Consider the following 21266-nt stretch of genomic DNA (forward strand, 5'->3'; position numbering starts at 1 on the left):
GTTGCATCCTGTCCATAGAATCTTGTGTAAATTCAGTCTAGCCAATCACTACTAAACTGTCCTGCGTTCAATCATATGTATAATAATGACAAGGTCATCAACAGTGCTGTCAATAACTTGTACAATTTTTCCTTGTGTAGTAGTAATAGGTCTTGGTTTCAGAACGATAAAAGAGCTGAATTTCTTTTGGTACATAAATACATCAGGCATCAACTAAGCACTTGACCAAGTATGAAATGAAAGACGACAATAAAATTGAAGTCAGCCAAATTCAGAGTGAATATAACTTCCCACTGGCTGGAGCGACACCTTACATCTTCTCTAAAGGAACTAAGATTGGATCAAAGCTGCTAGCCTCATCAGATACACCATCATCACATGTATAAATAAAGTATTAACCAGTTTAATCGACAGCAGGATTTGGAATAGGCAACCAGTCATCAGAACACGAGTTCTATTGCAGCAACAGCCTTCAGAGAAGTACCTAATACTATAAATCACATTGTATGAAACTCAAAACAACAAAGATTATTAAACAGTGTTGTTGAAGAATTACACACTCAAAATTTTACAATCTTTGGCACTGAAATTTGTATTAAGTTAGAGGTATATGACAACCCAACAAATCAAAAGCCCACCACAGACTATGCTACTGCACATAAGGTCTTACAATTTTGTTTTGTTTAATAGCCGTAAGTCATGTACTCTGTCAGTCACTTGTGTTTTATTTTCAGGAGGTGCAGTCTATCCTGCTACCTACTAGAAACATACATTGAGCTTTTGACATATAGATTCTTTTAGACTACAAGACCATAAGACATGGGAGCAGAATTAGACCTATCTGGCCCATTCAGTCATGGCTGATCCTTTTGTTTAAAGCTTCTCCTCATTCCCAGTTTCCTGGCCTTCTCCACGTAACCTTTGATGCCATGTCCAATCAAGAACCTATCAATCACTGCCTTACATACACCCAACGACCTGGCCTCCACAGCTGCAAGTGGCAGCAAGTTCCACAAATTCACCCCATTTGGCTAAAGACATTTCTCTGCATCTCTGTTTTGAAAGGGCACCCCTCTATCCTCAATTGTCATCATTAATATGCATTGAATGTCTTGTAATCACAAAGTACTCTGCAGATGCTGGGGCCAAAGCAACACTCACAACACGCTAGAGGATCTCAGCAGGCCGGGCAGCATCCGTGGAAACGATCAGTCAATGTTTCGGGCTGGAACCCTTCGTCAGGACTATCTTAGGGCCTCTGCTCCTTCCCTCTTCAGTCCTGACGAAGGTCGGGATGCTCCAGCGTGTTGTGAATGTCTTGTAATTCTGCATCTGTCAAATGGATTCACATTCTTTGTCTCATAGATATTTAATGCTAGTGGATTAATTGCACATGTACAATTTAACACAAACATGTGGTCTCACTCCTTCAAATTGATTTAAACAGCTTTTTGATGTTTAATTTAAATTAAAGTTTTTTTTGTCTTTCAATACATCCAGTTCTTTTTATTCCTCATTTCTTTATTTTATTTAATACTGGGTGCATTCAATCTACTTCCTTTCTTTTGTATTATATCTATAATCAAACACATTTTGGAAGGTGCCACACATGATGCTGGTAAATAAGACAAGAATCTGAACTATTACAGGGAAGGTACTATGAACAGAAGATTAGCTGACTGGTAGAAGTTAAAGAGAAATAAAAGGGGGCTTTTCTGGTTGGCTGGTAGTGTTGAGGAAGCAGGGAATCTGCAAGAGGACTTCAGAACATTAGAAGAATGGGCAAAAAGGTGGCATATAGAATACAGTGTAGGAAAGTGTACGGTCATGCACGCGGTAGAAGAAATAAAGGTCCAGACTATTTTCTCAATGGGGAGCAACTTCAGAAATTAGAAGTGCAAGGGGACTTGGGAGTCCTAGTACAGGTTGTAGAGGATTTCCTGAAGGCTGTCTTTCAGGTTGAGTCAGTAGTAAGGAAGGCAAATGCATTCATCTTGAGATACTAGAATATAAAAGCAAGGACATAATGCTGAGACTTCGTAAGGCAATGGTCAGACCATATTTGAGCAGTTTTGGGTTCCATATCTTAGACAGGATGCACTGGCATTGGAGAGAATCCAGAGGTGGTTTACAAGAATGCTCTCAGCAATGAAAAGGGGGACATATGGACAGCTATTTGACAACTCTGGATGTTTATAAGAATGGAGAGGATAGAGTTTCACTGAAACCAACTGAATATTGAAAGGCTTGCTTACAGCGGATGTTTCCAATAGAGGGGGAGCTTAGGACCAAAGGGCATCATCTCATAGAAATATAGAAAATAGGTGCAGGAGTAGGCCATTCGGCCCTTCGAGCCTGCACTGCCATTCAGTATGATCATGGCTGATCATCCAACTCAGAACCCTGTACCAACCTTCCCTCCATACCCCCTGATCCCTTTAGCCACAAGGGCCATATCTAACTCCCTCTTAAATATAGTCAATGAACTGGCCTCAACTGTTTCCTGTGGCAGAGAATTCCACAGATTCACCACACTCTGTGTGAAGAAGTTTTTCCTAATCTCGGCCCTAAAAGGCTTCCCCTTTATCCTCAAACTGTGACCCCTCGTTCTGGACTTCCCCAACATCGGGAACAATCTTCCTGCATCTAGCTGTCCAATCCCTTTAGGATTTTATATGCTTCAATAAGATCCCCCCTCAATCTTCTAAATTCCAACGAATATAAGCCTAGTCGATCCAGTCTTTCATCATATGAAAGTCCTGCCATCCCAGGAATCAATCTGGTGAACCTTCTTTGTACTCCCTCTCTTTCCTCAGATTAGGGGACCAAAACTGCACACAATACTCCAGGTGTGGTCTCACCAAGGTCTTGTACAACTGCAGTAGTACCTCCCTGCTCCTGTACTCAAATCTTCTTGCTATGAATGCCAGCATACCATTCCCCTTTTTCACCGCCTGCTATACCTGCATGCCCACTTTCAATGATTGGTGTATAATGACACCCAGGTCTCGTTGCACCTCCCCTTTTCCTAATCGGCCACCATTCAAATAATAATCTGTTTTCCTGTTTTTGCCACCAAAGTGGATAACCTCACATTTATCCACATTAAATTGCATCTGCCATGAATTTGCCCACTCACCCAACCTATCCAAGTCACCCTGCATCTTCTTAGCATCCTCCTCACAGCTAACACTGCCGCCCAGCTTCATGTCATCCGCAAACTTGGAGATGCCGCATTTAATTCTCTCGTCTAAGTCATTAATATATATTGTAAACAACTGGGGTCCCAGCACTGAGCCCTGTGGTACAGGATGACCGCAAGTAACAGGATGACCCTTTCAAACAGAGATGATGAGGAATTTTTTTAGCCAGGCGGTGGTGATTGTGTAGAATTCATTGCCACAGATGAAGGAAGCCAAATCATTGAGTCTATTTAAAGAGGAGGTTGACAGGTACATAACTAGTAAGGGTTTTGAGGGTTACAGGGAGAATAGGGTTGGGAGGGATAAACAATCAGCCGATGGCCAACTTTTGCTCTTGTCTTATAGTCTTATGCGCTCTTCCCCTGCATTTGCAACTCTTATTTTCAGTTTACAAAAAATGATTATGTTGTACTTACCATCCACATCCATTGCTTCTCTCAGAACTTGTAATTTATTCTGTCGTTCTTTAATCCTTTCATAAACACCTGAGAGAGCTGATGAGATGGAAAGTTGAGAAGTATGATGAGATCTTTGGATACCAAGTGAAGCTGGCACTTGCCTCAACTCCGAGTGCATTCTCTCTCTGACTGGGAAAGTGTTTTTGATCTGTTGGCCCATCCCTAGTGGGCAAAGGCTATGTCGATAAGAACGATCTCTTGGTGCCAAAATTCTGTCGTTGTAACAACCCAGGTCAACTGTGGAGGTCCAGTACTTCCTATTGCCATGATCACAAATGAAACTGGAATCCGTACCCAAACCATTGGGTGTAGATTGTAACTTCCGCCGCACACTTATTGTGTCTTCATGCCCAGAAAACGTGTGATAAGAATCCAAGTCTAATGTCCTGTCGGTAATTGCCAAAAACCCCATAGATTTGCTTAGTCCTTTGTTCAGTGAGACCTGCTCACAGAATTGTGCCTTGGACTTTCTTGTTGCACTCGGTGCTGTGCTTCTTTCTGCAATGTTAACGAAGAAAGATAATATATCAACACACTCAATAAATAACCGAACAAATGTTTCCCTGACTAAAATTAATACCTGTGAATATTAGCTATCTGATATGCAAACAGAAAATGTTTGAAACATGTATCAATTTAAATAAATCATCCAAAACATAAGAAATTTTGCAGATACTGGTAGAGAGAGGCATCTCCATCTCTATCATCCTCTGTCTGACAGAACTGGTACTCAGCCTCAACAATTTCTCTTTTGGCTCTTCCAACTTTCTCCAAACCAAAGATGTAGCCATGGGCATTCACTTGGACCCCTGCACCCATGCTAGTTCGTCAATTTCACCAACTTTGCCTCCATCTTCCACCCTGCCCTCAGATTTACTTGATCCATCTGATAAATCTATCTTCTTTTTGATATCACTGTCTCCAACTCCAGAGGCAGATTATTTTCTGACATATGCAACTGATGCTCACATTTTACTTCTTCCCACCCTGTTACTTACTGTTCCTTTCTCTTAGTTATTCTGCCTCCACCGCTCTCAGGATGAGGCGTTCCATAAAAGAACATCCGAGATGTCCTCACTTTTCAGATATCGGGGTTTCCCTTCCACCATTATTGATACTGCCCTCACTTGTATATTTCCCATTTCCCACACGTTCTACCTCAACCACAACTACCCCAATATAAAAGGGATAGAGTTCCCCTTGTCCTCACCTTCCACCCCACGAGCTTCTGCATCCAGCATATCATTATCCTCAACTTCCGCCATCTCCAATGGGATCACACCTTCAGGTACATCTTTCTCTTCGCTTCCCCACCACATCTGTGCTTTCTGAAGGAATCACTCTCCGTGACCCCCTTGAAAACTCTCCCACCCCACTGATCTCCCTCCTGGCACTTATACCCTGCAACCATGACAAGTGCTACAACCACCCCTCCTCTTCCTTTGCCACTATACAGTGCCTTAAACAGTCCTTCCAAGTGAGGTGGTGGTTCACCTACGAGCCTGTTGGACACATTTATTGTATCCGGTCTGGCCTCCTCTACATCAGTGGGACCCACGCAGATTGGAAGACCACTTCAGCGAGCACATTTGCTGCGTCCATTGCAACACCCAGGCTCTCCCAGTGTTTACCCATTTCAGTTCAATTTCCTTTTCCCACACCAACATTATCTGGCCATGGTCTCCTTACCACCACAATGGGGCCAAATGCAGGCTGGAGGAGCAATAACTCATATTGCCCAGTTAGTCTCCAATCAAATAGCGTGAAATTGATCTTTCTAACCTTCAAAAGCCCCTTTGCTTCCCCCTCCCCATTTTGTTCTTCCCCATTCTGTGGCCTCTTCACCCCCTTTCTTCTCCTCCTTCACCCATGACCTCTCCGTTTACCCACTTCCTTCCCATTATCCCATGATCCTATGTCTTCTCCTATCAGACTTCTTCTTCAGCCTTTAGCTCTTCCACTTGTCACCTCCCAGCTTTTCTCATTATCGTCCCTCACCCCCACCCACCTTTCCCCTCACCTGGATTCACCAATCATCTGCTAGCTTTGCTCTGACCCCACCTTCTTATTCTGGTTTCTACCCCTTTCCTTTCCTGTCCTGATGTAGGGTCTTGTCTCGCAATGCCAATTGTTAATTTCCCTGACAGAAGCTGCCTGACCTGCTGAGGTCCTGAAGCATTTTGCATCAGCAGTAATTTTTCCGCTCATAGATGATAGGTTTTCACTGACAAACAATAAGAGGAACAGCCAGGTGACCAGCACTCACTATTGTGAAAGACTGATTTACTATACGTATTAAATGCTGAGGTGATATTGCCCCTGCTGACTTGCTCTTCTACCACATTCATCATACTGAATGCCATAGTTCTCAGTGAAGCATCAGCCAGGTGAAGGATGTAAGTCTGGTGTTAATAAATTTAGGCCTTATTACTTTGAGGTTAATTTAATAGGTCAACTGGCCTAATTCTGTTCCTAGTTCCAATTATTACAATTTTAATAGGGAGATTATTTTTAAAGGATGAAACCATTTTTCCTGTCCATCTACCATTTCAATTTCTATTTATGTGATCACATATCCACACCCTTCTCAATGTAATGCATTCAACAGCTGACTGCAAATTTACACAGTTGGTTAGTTATTCAACGAAATGTTGACAATTAACCAGGCATGAGGGCAATGTCTCAACCACCTCCACTGTTCGTTTCACTGGGATAGTTAACAGGTCTCGCCATTAATAAGCTGATGCAATGGCTAGTTTGCTAGGAAAACCATCTAAATCATATGGAAGACCTTCGTTTGATCCCTGCTTACCCTTTATAAATAACATCATTTGCTAATGATTTTAAACTTTGTTTACTAAGAGACTCTGCCAAAGAATAACATTTTTGTTTAAACAGTTGAGTTTAGTTAAGATATACCTTAAGATAAGCTAAACAGCAAGATATCACTATAAAATTGATCAGTTGTTTCCTATGCATGAGTTACAAAATTCCAATTTACAGATGAAATGGAAAAGTACATTTCTTTAAATAAAACTATAGCATGCTTTACAAATACCTGCATTTGACTGGTAAAATTCTTGTCAATTATGGTGGGTGCATTGAAATGCACAAGTAATTCCCACACTAAGATGAAGTCATTTTGCTTATGAGTATCTTTTAGGTTGATGCAGTTCACATTAGCCTCATGTTTGTCTCTTGCATAAACAGAACCTTTTCACTAACATTCCTACTAGCTGCTGCATACCAGAGTTGTGAAATGGACTAATGAGCAGGAGCATAGCAGCTAGGTGCAGGAGAGTTCAAAAGCAGTAGGGGAAGGAGACAGAATCCCAGTCAATTTACCAATGCATTTGGCTGACACAAGCAGCTGGGTATTGCTAAGAAGTTTCTTTCGGAGAAGGAAAACAGGAAATAATCTTTGAGTATATTTTGTTACTTGAGTTGATCTAATAAACTGAGGCATGGCAGGGTACTTTAGATGCAAGGAAGGCACATACTGCATCATGTGAAAACTTCAGGCTGTTTCCCATGTTCTGGCCAACCACAGATGCAGTATGTTTAATCAGCTGGAGAAACCTGAACTTTGTGTGTTTGGATCTTGGGCAATAGCTGTGTTTCACTGGCTCATCTTTGAGGCTGATTATTTCTAGTGGGACTGGAGAAAATTACATAGAAGGCATTCACGGATGTTGAAAATTTTCTTCGCTGAATTGCCTGTTGTTGATGACCTGTTTGATTTGTGGACCAACACAAATGCCTTCCTTAATTCTGGCATCATTTATTCTGGGAAACATCTGTCTGAAATATCAAAATCCTTCAGGGAAATTTTTGTGCCTGGTGAGAGCATTTTGCAACCCAAGTCTCTGACCAGATCATTTAACTCAGATTGAGTTATCAGATGAGACTGACTCGACATAAAGGGTTCAAAATCTGTATCTGTATCAGTATCAGTATCAGCGTCATTTTCCATTAGTGGCTTCTGCATCATGGCATCTTTGTCTGCTTCCTCTAGACTCCATGTCTCTTTTAGCTTCAGTACTGGAAGACTATCGTCATGCAGCAGAATTCTCATGGCTGAAGGGAGATCAGGATATTCAATGGATTTCTTGTTTTTAGCAGGGAAATCAGACACACTGGTCAGACAGAAGTAGCAGTCTGTCAAATGATCCTCCTGCTCATGGCAGATCATCGGGACAGTGAATGGCACTGATTTCCGAGTACCTCTGCCAAACCCTAAGATCGACAACGTATGTTGTGCAACAAATTTGAGGAGCCCAGGCCATGTATTGGTCACCAATTTTACATCCAAAGTAGAGCTCACAGGGTTTCTTAATAAGAGGAGTAATGTTCTGTCTTTGAGATTTAAGTGTATACACTCCACACATACAGCAGAAAGCATCGCAGTTGTTGCAACATTGGCGATACAATTTACTACCACAAATACTCCTGCAAGTACAATTACTTTATTATAATGAGTACACACAATATGCTATGTGCATAGACCATGCGCTTCAATGTGATTGCAAACCGATATACATGTAAACATAATGCATAGAACGGTGAGTGCGTGATGCTTTTATAGTCTTTTTTAAAATACCTCCTGCCTAAGTATGCTCAGGCATTCCTGGAAAAGATAGAAAACTTTTCAGCTTATGTTATGGTTAAAATTTTAGTTGTTAAAATGATAACCAACATCCAGACTTCTAAAAGCATAATAATATTATTGAATGCATTGTGTACGTCACAACAATGGACTCTGTTGCCAGGGCTACACGCCCATGCAGCAAGTTTGGCAATTGTACTCACAAGTGTGCACGTTCCAGCTAATTACTGTTTCACCATGATGGGATTTAACGCCCTTCTTTCGTTCTAGTCTTGTCAAGACTTGATCAAAAACACAGCAACATTTCTACTCCCTGCTTATGTTTGTTCTTGTCCGGTAAAGAGGACTACCATTTCCATGACTGCTGGAAAGGAGCTGTATTTATTTACTATTTAGTTATTGCTTCCAACCACACCGTTGGTATTTAGCTTTCAGTTTGAGGGTTTTAGTTAATGGTTTATTGTTATACTTTTCCTTTAAATTCTACAACAGTTCTCATTAAAGTGAATAAACAGTCAGCCCAAGTGAGTGAGTGAGTGAGTGAGTCAGTCAGTCAGTCTCCCTCTCCCCCTCTCTCTCTCCCTCCCTCCCTTCCCACCCACACCCCCACCCCCCATGCGTGGGTCATACCCAAACATTCTGAAAATGCAAATCTGTACTTCTGCATCTTGAGATGCTATGTCAAAATGTTGAAGTCTAAAAGTGATTATACTTGTCTCAGCTGTTGAAACTTCAGATTCAAGTTCATGATTTGTTATGTATGTGGCAAAATGCACAAAAATCAAGATATCATGTTGCCGATAAATAAAACACTATCACCAAGTGAGCAGTATTTTGCCTTCGGCTGCAATTGTTAAACCACCATTATGGCAATGTGTCCTGAAGTCACTGTACTCTTTCCAAGTATTCTCTTTCACTGATTAATTTCTAACCCAATAATTTTCAATACACTCGAACAACTTTTAACATGCAAATAAGACAATCCATCATTTCTTATGTCTTAATCATAGAATCTACTATTGGAAACGTTTTGATATTTTCTGGCTTCATGCACTTGCACATCCAATATAATCCAACTGTTCCTTATTTCAGCCCATGGATAATGCATCGTCATTAATCGGAATTTGTACAAACAAAACTGTCTGGGGTGCCAATAGCGTAGCAGTTAGTGCAACACTATTACAGCTTTGAGTTTGGACTTTGATTCCGGCATTCTCTGGAAACAAGTTTGTACGTTCCTCCTCATGTGCACGTGGGTTTCTTCCGGGTGCTCGGTTTCCTCGCCCCAGCGCTAAGACGTACTGGCTAGTAGGTTAATTGGTCATTGTAAATTGTCCTTTGATTAGGCCAAGGTTAAATTGGTGGGTTGTTGGGTGGTGTAGGTAGAAGGGCCTGTTCTGAGCTGCATCTCTAGATAAGTAAACACTTGTTTTCTACTTCTTTCACAACTACAAAAACATTTTCCATTTTATGTGAGAATTTCCAGCTTTATATTCCCCTGCTTTATCCTATGCACATATTCTGCTTCATCTAGCTCACTCCCATTTTAATGTCTCTTTCAAAAAAGACATCTGCCTATTGCCTTTTCCATGGTGTAAACCTGCTTCTGTGCTGCAAAACATTTAACCAGACCATACACGTCGCTATTCCAGTACAGCCGCCCTGATATAGCCCAAGTGTAGTCACACTGAGCCATCAAGCAAGGCTAAAAGCACCATTCCTCCCACAGGATGATCACTCCCTTTCAGCACACTGCCATTTTGACCACTCATTATTCCAGCCCTCAATCCCTTCTGGTGTCAATTCCTAACACACTTTATTTCAACTTGCACATCACGCACCATATTCCAACCAACCTGTCTTGGTGTCTTTACTCTACTCATATTCCCTTTAAAGTATAAGAAGACAGTCCAACATAAAATTAAGGATACAAATTTGGAACAATCAAAAAAGTGGAATGGACTTTCTGTTGTCAAGTAGAATTGACAACATAGAGAAGAAAGCGATGTTGTGCATTTGTTAGGGGTGAAAATACTAGAACTATCAACTGCAACCTACAGCATGAATGCTGCAAATTCTGAAAGTTAAGCACCAAGCAGAGGTAGGATATGCAGTAAATTGTAGGATGCCAAGATATGTTAATGAGCAGAGAAACCTAGGGATCCAAGACCATAGCTCTCTGCAACTGGTAACTCAGATAGATAGGGTAATGAATAAGTCATTTGGCATGGTTTTCGTAGGTCACAATTCAAAGTAAATTTGTTACCAAAGCATCTACATGTTACCATATACATGGTGACATATACTATTCTGAGAATCATTTTCTTCCAGGCATTTACAGGAAAAGAAATACAACAGAATCTATGAAAAACCACATATAAAGACAAACAACCAACGTGCAAAAGATAAATTAAAAAAATAATACTGAGAACGTGAGTTGTAAAGAGTCCTTGAATGAGAGTTTGTCTGTAGGTTGCAGACGCAGTTCACAGTTGTGGTGAGTGAAGTTATCCACGCCGGATCAGGAGCCTGACAGTTGTAGAATTAATTACTGTTCCAGAACATGGTGATGTGGGACCCAAGGCTTCTGTACTTCCTGCCTGATTGTAGTAGTGAGGAGAGAACATGGACTGGAGGGCGAGGGTCTTTGATGATGGATGCTGCTTTCTTGTGGCAGTGCTCAATATAAATGTAATCAATGGTAGAGAGGGCTTTGCTTAAGATGGACTGGGTTATATCCACCACTTTCTGTGGTCCTGAGATGCTATGTTCAAGTATAAGTTTATTGTCATTCAACCATACATATGTATACCACCAAACAAGACAAAATTCCTCTGGACTAAGGTGCACCACACAGCACATATACAGTGCCTTGAAAAAGTATTCAGTCCCCATGACCGTTTTCACATTTTACTGCCACATTTTCTAAATTTAACATTTATTGACATGGGATTGTTTGAACTAATCTACAAAACATTGTACACAATGTCAAATCAAAAGAAAAATTCCAAAACCTGTAAACAATTTACTAAAAATTAAAAACTGAAATTACGAGGCTGAATAAGTATTCCACCCGTTTGTAATTACTACACTAACTTTCCTCAGGTGCAATAATGTTTATTGCTGAGAAAGATTTTCAACAGACCAAACCGAAATGAAGACAAAAGAGCATTCAAGGGAAATTAGGAAAATGATAATAGAGAAGCACAAATCTGGGGAAGGGTACAAGACCATCTCAAAGGCTCAGTGCAGTCCATCGTGAAAAAGTGGAAAAAAATATGAGACCACAGCCGCACTGCCTAGGTCAGGCTGCCCCTCTAAACTTGGTTACTGCAGAAGAATGGCATTTGTAAGAGAGGCTACTGTGACACAAACAGTCACTCTGAGCGCCTGCGGAAGTCAGAGGCTGAAAATGGAGATGAAATTCATGGCTCCACAATCTCTAAGGCCTTACACAAACAGGGCATTTATGGAAGAATGGCAAGGAAGAAGCCCTAACTCAAAAACAAGCATATCCTTGCCTGTAAAGACTTTACAAAGCATCACTTAGAAGATACTACAAAGATGTGGAGGAAGGTCTTGTGATCAAGTGAGACTAAAATGGGACATTTTGGCCGCAACACTAAGCAAATCTAATATTGTGCATCAGCCTAGTAACACCATCCCTTCTGTAAAGTATGGTGGAGGTAGCATCATTCTATAGGGATGTTTTTCAGAAGTAGAGACTGGAAATCTGGTCATGATTGATGGGAAGATGAATGCTGATAAGTACAGAGAGATTCTGAATTTTAAAAAAAGCCTGCTTGCCTCTGCCAGAAAGCTTAAACTGGGGAGAAAGCTGAAAAGCAGGACCTCCAGGGTAGTAATCTCTGGATTGCTGCCTGTGCCACATGCCAGTGAGGGCAAGAATAGGATGATTTGGCAGATGAATGCATGACTGAGGAACTGGTGCAGGTGGCAGGATTTCGGATTCCAAACAAGGGAAAATCTGCAGATATTGGAAATTCAAGCAACACATCTATGAAAAAGAGTGCAGACCTGCTGAAGGGTCTCAGCCTGAAATGTCGACTGTACTCTTTTCCATAGATGCTGCCTGGCCTGCTGAGTTCATCCAGCATTTTATCTGTATTGCTCATGTTTCAGATTTATGGATTATTGCATCTATTTTTGGGGAAGGTATGACCTGTAGAAAAGGGATAGGCTATACCGGAACCCAAGGGGGACCGATATCCTTGTGGGCAGGTTTACTAGTGCTGTTGAGACGGTTTAATCTAATTTGGCAGGGGGAAATGGGGACCAGAGTGATTGGGCTGAAGATGGGGATGTTGGTTTACAAGCAGAGGTAGTGTATACTGAGACTGTCAGGGAGAACAGGCAGATGATAGGGAAAAATTGCAGTCAGTGGGATGGGTTGCAGTGTAAAAGAGGGACAAAACTGAAAAGACTGACAAATAGAGGACTGAAGGTATTATATTTGAATACACGCAGTATACAAAATAAACTGGATGATCTTATAGTGCATTTAGAGATCAACAGGTAAAAGGTTGTGGGTATCACGCAGTCATTTTGAAAGCTTCCTGACTGGCTGAATCACTGCCTGGTATGGTAACTGTACTTCCCTCGACCGCAAAACTCTGCAGAGAGTGGTGCAGACAGCCCAGCGCATTTGTAGATGTGCACCTCCCACTATTCAGGACATTTACAAAGACAGCTGTGTAAAAAGGGCCCAAAGGATTATTGGGGATCTGAGTCACCCCAACCACAAACTGTTCCAGCTGCCTCCATCAGGGAAACGGTACCGCAGCATAAAAACCAAGACCAACAGGCTCCAGAACAGCTTCTTCCACCAAGCCATCAGACTGATTAATTCATGCTGACACAAATGTATTTCTATGTTATATTGACTGTCCTGTTTGTCCACACTATTTATTATAAATTACTATAAATTGCACATTGAACATTTAGACGATTGTAGATGGGAGCTTAATATTCAAGAATACATAATCTATTGAAAGGACAGGCAGGAAGACAGAAGAGGAGGAGTGGTTCTTCTGGTAAAAATATGAAACCACATATTTAGAAAGAAGTGATATAGGATCAGAAGATGTGGGCAGGGTTAAGAAACTGCAACTGTAAGAAGCCCCTTGTGTGAGGTATTTACAGGCCTTCAAACAGTAGCCAGGATGTGGTCTACAAATTGCAGCGAGATAGAAAAAACATGTCAAAAAGGCAATGTTTTGCTTCTCGTGGGGGACTTCAATATGCAGATGGATTGGGAAAATCAAATTTATGCTGGATCCCAAGAGAGAACTTGTGGAATGCCTCAGAGATGCCTTTTCGGTTATTGAAAAGCACACGTCAGGAGATGGAAATAAGAACATTTCCAAGTCACTAAATATGCTGTGGAGTACTGTTAAGTCAATCATTAAGAAATGGAAAGAATATGGCACAGCTGTCCTAGAGCAGGACATCTTCAAAACTGAGTGACCGTACAAGAAGGGAGGCCACCAAGAGCTCTGGAGGAATTACAAGCTTCAGTAGCTGAGAATGGAGAGAAAATGCATACAACAACTGGTGCCCAGGTGCTTCACCAGTCGCAGCTTTATGCGAGAGTGGCAAAGAGAAAGAAAAAAAACTCACATGAAATCTCGGCTAGTGTTTGACAGAAGGCATGTGGGAGACTCTGAAGTCAGCTGGAAGAGGGTTCCATGGTCTGATGAAACCAAAATTGAGCTTTTTGGCCATCAGACTAAACACTATGTTTAGCATAAGCCAAACACTGCACATCGTCAAAAACACAGCATCTCTACCGTGAAGCACGGTGGTGGATGCATCATGCTGTGGGGATGCTTCACTGCAGCAGACCCTGGAAGGCTTCTGAAAGTAGAGGGTAAATTGAATGCAACAAAATACAGGGAGATCCTGGGGGGAAATCTGATACAGTCTGCAAGAGAATTGCAATTTGGGAGATTTGTTTTCCAGCAAGTCATTACACTAAGCATAAAGCCAAAGCCACACAGGAAAAGATTAAAAACAAAGTTAATGTTCTGGAGTGGCCAAGTCAGGGCCTAGATCTCAATCCAATTGAGAATTTGTGGTTGGACTTGAAAGGGATTGTTCACTCACAATTCCAATGCAATCTGACAGAGCTTGAGCAGTTCTGTAAAGAAGAATGGGGAAAAATTGCTGTGCCCAGATGTGTAAAGCTGATGGAGACCTATCCACACAGTCTCAAGACTGTAATTGCTGCCAAAGGTGCATCTACTAAATACTGACTTGAAGGGGCTAAAAACTTAAGAAATCAATTACTTTGTGTTTTATATTTGTAATTAATTTAGATCACTTTGTAGAGATCTGCTTTCATTTTGACACAAAAGTCTTTTTCTGTTGATCAGTGTCAAAAAGCCAGATTAAATCCAGTGTGATTCAATGTTGTAAAACAATAAAACATGAACATTTCCGAAGGGTGGGGGGGGGGTGAATACTTGTACTTCTGTACTGCTGATGTTTCAGGTTTTGAATTTGCAGTTTTTCATGCTTTATAATTTCCCTGTTTTTTCACTTCTACTGTGGAAAAAAGGAGCATGTGATTCATAAATAAAAATTCTCAGTTAAATTGATCAAAAATCCCTTGTTGTAATACTCATATATGTGAACAAAGTGTAGGGACTGAATACTTTTACAAGGCATTGTAAATTCACACATAACACATCAAGTAATATTACCACAAATAATAAGATGCATTTACCATATGTTAAAAAGTAAACACTATAATGCTACTGGCACTTCAAACATGATGAGATGTGGGTGGTGGCAGGGAGTTCAGTACCTTACAGCTTGGAGGACGAAGCTGTTTCCCACCCTAACAGTTCTCGTCCGAACGCTACGGTATCTCCTGCCTGATGGTGGGGTTCAAAGACACTGTTGGACGAATGGGGAGGGCTCACTAACAATGCTAAGGGCCCCGTGTATACAGCGTTCCTGGTTAGTTTCTCTAATGGGTGGAAGTGAGACCTTGCTGATCCTCTCAGCAGGCTTCGAAATCCTTTGTAGTGGTGAGATGCATTGCAATTCCCGTACCAGATGGTGACGTAGTGGGCCAAGACAGTCTCCATGGTGCTCCTGTTAAAATTGGAGGGAGGGAGCCTCACTCACCTCAATCTCCTGAGGAAGTGGAAATGCTGTTGTGCTTTTTTGACCAAAGAGTGGTGTTGAGGATCCAGGTGAAATCGTCTATTATATGAACTCACAGAAACTTGGTGCTCCTCTCTCCATGTGTATGTGCAGTGAGGCGTGGTCAGTCTGCATCTTCGTAAAATCCATAATCATCTCTTTGGTCTTGTCCATATTGAGACTCAAGCTGTCATGCTCGCATCATTTTACCAGCTTCTCTACCACTTCTCTGTTTGCCATCTCATTGTCGTCATCATTGATGAGGCAACCGCTGTTGTGTCATCAGCCAACCGCTGCTGCGTCATCAGCGAACTTGATGATTTGGCTTGACCTGGATCTAGCAATGCAGTTATGCATCAACAGATTTGCAACTTTACAAGCCAATGGATAGGTAGTAGCTAGATTGTTGTGTATAGTTCTGATAATTACAGTGGAGAGAGTGCAGATAAGGTTTATCAGGATGTTGCCTGTAGTGGAAGAACTTTAGTTGCGGGGTGAGATTGGATCGGCTCGGCTCATTCTCTCTAAAGTAGAGGAGACTAATGGGTGACCTGATAGAATTATGTACAATTAAATGTGGACATAGATATGATACTTATTCCAAATCTTTTTCCAATTGTAGAGGGATCAAAAACAAGAAGTCATAGGGTTAAAGGGTTTTAGAGGATCTCAGGAGTAAGTTTACCTTACGCAAAGTAGTTGACATCTGAAACACACAGCAAAAGGTGGTAGTGAAATCAGATCTGATTACCACTGTTAGGAGGCATTTAGGCTGACACTTAAGTAAGCAAAGCATAAAAGGACACAGTTGTAATGTGATAAAATGGAATAAGTCCAGATAGGTAAAAAAGGTCAGCAAGGATACGATGGGCGAAGGTCAAAGTTTCTGTGCCAATGACTTCTGCGAAAGATGGAGAGGAAAGCAACTAAATCAGAATGACAGCTGAGTTCATTGTGATTCTTGAATATGTGCATAAGATGAAAAATACTATGATTTCTGTTACACTAAATCTCAATAAATTACAATTGCTACCTCATGGGTGAGGTTATTCACTCTTTTAGGAGATACTATTTAAACACCTCTGTACATTGCTTAAATTTGTTAATTTCCTGTTTTTCTTCTCAATTATGACATAACTGAATGAAAAAAAGGCCAATTAGCAATGCACTGCATGTTGCATTTCACCATGTTAATCAGCATGACATGATACCCATTGTAGATACAAGGCTTGCTCTACCAATACTGGGCCATCTTAACATCACTGTACTTCCAGTATTTTTCACTTTTTTCATTTTTTTTCTATTACTATAATGTGCATTAAAACCTGTTTTGTGTTATCCAGATTTCTGGTAATTAGGCCAGAGCTCCTTAGACACTGAAACAATACCGTATTCAAGTATGCTTATGGCAATTAATTCTACTAGCGCAAAGAACCACCCATGTGTCGACATTATAAGCACTGAGATTGAAAAAAGAAATATGCAACAGAAATGTAAAATAGAAATAAAATGTCACATGGTTCTAATCTACCAGACACTGGACTTTGCTCAACAATTGTGAGTAATCCATTCCAATGTGTTAACAGATTTACGTAACCATAGATTCCCTCAAAGTATTTAATACATTAACACTTCCATGATACAAATCCTTTCTAAATGCACTTTTGCAATCTGTTCAAATATGATAGTATGATAGATCTCATCTGACTTTAACATTTTAGATACTTAATTAAAAACCACATATTGTGCTCTTCAGATAGTGTCCGAACGTATGAGCTTGCCTATTCTCAGCAGCAGCTTGCAGAGAATTAAATGCATTCCACATCTCATCTCGCTTTCACACACCACCAATTTAAATTTATTGTATGTTTTTTCAGTGAGAAAACTGGACTACATAAACGGTCCTTTATACAGTATCATACACACAAAATGCTGGAGGAACTCAGCAGGCCAGACAGCATCTATGGAAAAAAGTACAGTCGACTATTAAGTCCTGCTGAAGGGTTTCAGCCCAAAACGTCAACTGTACTTTTTTTCATAGATGCTGCCTGGCCTGCTGAGTTCCTCCAGCATTTTGTGTGTTGCTCGCATTTCCAGCATCTGCAGATTTTCTCTTGCTTGTCCTTTATACAGTATATTCACACAGTGCCTTTCATATAAAGTGTTAAGATGAGCAAAATTAACTGAAACAACTTTCAATTAAAATAATGAACAACATGGCATTCAGCGAATAATTGTAATTATAATGATGTTGCAGAATAATTGGGCAGTTTCTTCACATTTGCAATTTTTTTTTATGACTGATTAGTAAATTAGATGTGGCTTGATACCATTCCAAACTTCTGTATTCATACACTTAATTGTCAACATGTCCTTTCTAAACCTGTACACAAAAATTTGTCAACAGATTAACTGGAAGCACATTCATCTTCATGCAAAGTTCTAGCTCCTTTCAACTTTGCATGTAAACCACTCGCACAGAAACCTGATTTCTCCCGAAAACACAGAAATTCATGCAGACAATTTGTCATGAAACAGACTTACAGACTTACCCAGTCTCTCATTAGCAACCTACTTCACTGGGGAGTGAGAAATTAATTGCCACTTATGTTATTTTGAGGCTACCTGAACCTCTTGAAGGAGAGTTGTAACAAAGCTGGAGGAAGCAGTTTGGACGTTATGGCCCAGTCTGATGAGCTTTCGGCATGACTTCCTGATTTTCAGAATCTGCTTTGGAGGCTCTCATCTAAGCCAGCACAGGGAGGAAAATCTTATTCACCTCAAAGGGCAAAATGCTCTGTGCAACACATGTACGGTCAGTGGAAGGGTGTAGTTAACCTTTGGGATAAAGATTGATTAGAAGCTCAAGCAGCCAGGTAACTATCATGCCCACAGAAAGAAGTCAGGAGAAGTTGAACACCATCTAGGCCAAAAGCAGAACACTGGAAAAACTCAGTGGGTCAAGCAGTATCTGGTGTACGTTGAAATTTCAGATCAAGTCCTAGTGTAGTGTCTCGATCTAAAACATGAATATACAACTTATGTCTCCACAGATGTTGCTTGACCCACTAAGTCCTTCCAACATTGCTTTTTTGTTCCAAATGCCAGGACATGCATTCTCTTGATACCACCAAGGACAAAACAACTTGCTTGACTGGCACTCTATCCACCACCCTAAACATGAATGTCCTGCCCCATTGGCACAAAGCAACTGCAGTGTGTACGAGCGACAAAATGTAATGCAGATGCATACCTAGGGTACTCCAGCAGCAGCTTCTAAAGCTGCAACTACCACTTGAGACCATTAAGAGTAACAGATGCATGGGAACACCACATCCTGTGGGATTCCATCATCACCAAGTCATCCACCCTTTTGTCTTATTTTCATTCATTTATCACTACTGGGTCTAAATCTTGACACTCCCTCCCCCACAACACTGAGAGCACCTCACCATCTCAAGCACAGTTAGGGATGGCATTAAACATTGGCCTTAACCGGTGATATCTAGATCCTCAAAAAAAAGAGGAAATATGGGTAGTTCTGATATAACTCAATAGTTCTTTTCCTAAGGATCCTCTAGTTTAGAAAATTGTGTTACAGAAGAACAGGCTTTTGCCTTCAAAGCACAAATCTTAACAGGTTTACAAGATTGTGATCGTGCTATAACCAATACCTATAGCCCGTGTGATACAAATAGTATCCCTAATCCATTAATCACACTTCACTAAATGTAAGTGAAATGGAGGACAGTGCTTGGAGCTCAGATACAGTTTATGCCAGTGCGGAAAATAAGCCAGATCAAGGCAAGATTCTAAACTTCCAAATTATTTGTTCTCATTTCATACCTGAAACGCCATTTTTCCCCCTCCTGGAGGGATCTCCCACATCTCCCATTGAGTAATGCACCACATCTCCTTAGGCATTCTTTCTCTCTGGGTTCCTATTCTGAGCAAGAAGGTCTACATGATTAAACCCAGGCAGCTATCTTCTCTAAAGAGTTCATAAAACCATCCTCGCTAATATTCATTGTTCATACTGAAAAAAGCCAAAAACAAGCAAAAGCAGACAGCAATTATAAAGCGAGGCCACCTATACATCTAGTCTCCTCTGTATGTTGATCTGGAAAATAACATAAACAAAGCTACTCATGCCTGTATAGGAGGCAAATATTGGCCTCCTTTTCACTTACAAATTGTTCTACTGTAATGCAAATTGGTTATAATGCAATTGATTGATCAGGTATTAGATTAGATTATGAGGTCATGCAATCCTCTTTTATTGTCATTTAGTAATGCATGCATTAAGAAATGATGCAATGTTTTTCCAGAATGGTATCACAGAAACACATGACAGACTTAAAAACTGATAAAAACTACATAATTATAACATATAGTTACAACAGTGCAAAGCAATACCATAATTTGATAAGAACAGGCCATGGCACAGTAAAAGTCTCAAAGTCTCTCGAAAGTCCCATCATCTCACGCAGACAGTGAACCTCCAGCGCCGCCAACTTGCCGATGCAGCATCCTGGAAACATCCGACCACAGTCCGACTCCGAGTCCGTCCGAAATCTCTGAGCCTCCGACCAGCTCTCCGACACCGAGCACCATCTCTGCCGAGCGTTTCGACCCCGGCCCCGGCAATAGGCAAAGCCGAGGATTTGGGGCCTTCCCTCCGGAGATTCCCGATCACACAGTAGCAGTTGCATTAGATGGGCTGCATTGATTATAGCCCAATCAACCTCATAATCTTACTTCACTATTACACATCCAAGTGTGTCAGGCCACCAGGCCAAATCAAGGCATTGCATCTGCCACAAAAAAAATGGAAGTTCATCACTGAGGAGATATGTGGAGCAAGTTTTCTTTTCACACAGAGTTATGGGTGACTGGATTGCACTGGAGTTATGGTGCTGGAGGCAAGTATGATAGAGGCAATATGAAGTTCTTGGACAGGCGTATGAATGTTCAGAGAATGGAGGAAAATGTACATTCTGTAGACAGAAGGGGTTGTTTAGTCAGGCATATAATTAGTTTGGCACAACATCATGGACTGAAGGACCTGATCCTATGCTGTTCTGTTCTGTGTTCTAGATTCTCTCTCCCTAGTTGTAGCAATTATGATCCATTTCTCAGGAGTACTCGGGCAGGTAAGCCATGGGAGCAGGTGGTACACGTACTGGTTGTGGCTGTGCAACCACTGACGTCAAGCAGATAATCTCTGAATAGTACTGAGAGTGGCTGGGGTCACCCATCTTGTAATGACACTACCCAGAAGGCAAAGACAAACCAGTTCTGTAGAAAAAATTGCCAAGAACATTCATGGTCACCATGATCGCCCACGTCATATGACATGGCACATAATAATGGTAATGGTGACAATGATTAATATTTTGAGCTAAATGTGGGCAGCACCATGTCTCTGCATTGGGAAGAGTACTCAGATGGTCCCTACAGCAAGCTGTAAAATGTTCAACCAGGAACATTCAATTTAGTTTTTCAATAAGAAAATGATCAACAATAAAAAAAAAGATGAAAAGTAATACATCAGAACAAACCAGTAGCTGGGTGAGATAAGATAATTCTTTTAAATAGTGCTCTTCCAATAACCATATAACTACAGCACAGAAACAGGCCATCTTGGCCCTTCTAGTCCGTGCCGAACTCTTACTCTCACCTAGTCCCACCGACCTGCACTCAGCCCATAAACATCCATCCCTTTCCTGTCCATATATCTATCCAATTTAACTTTAAATGACAACATTGAACCTCCCTCAACCACTTCTGCCGGAAGCTCGTTCCATACAGCTATCACTCTCTGAG

At 41.1% G+C, this 21266-nt stretch overlaps 1 protein-coding gene across 1 annotated transcript in view; it reads right to left on the reverse strand.

Moving 5' to 3' along the window:
* ptpn13 (protein tyrosine phosphatase non-receptor type 13) overlaps window positions 1-21266 on the reverse strand; it is a 260769-nt gene that overhangs the window by 159670 nt on the left and 79833 nt on the right. Inside the window, exon 7 of the mRNA XM_072253123.1 lies at window positions 3620-4159. Within this exon, the coding sequence (XP_072109224.1) occupies window positions 3620-4159 (540 nt within the window). The remainder of the gene's footprint in view (window positions 1-3619; window positions 4160-21266) is intronic.

This window comes from Mobula birostris, chromosome 3 (assembly GCF_030028105.1).
Source record: "Mobula birostris isolate sMobBir1 chromosome 3, sMobBir1.hap1, whole genome shotgun sequence".
Lineage (NCBI taxonomy): Eukaryota > Metazoa > Chordata > Chondrichthyes > Myliobatiformes > Myliobatidae > Mobula > Mobula birostris.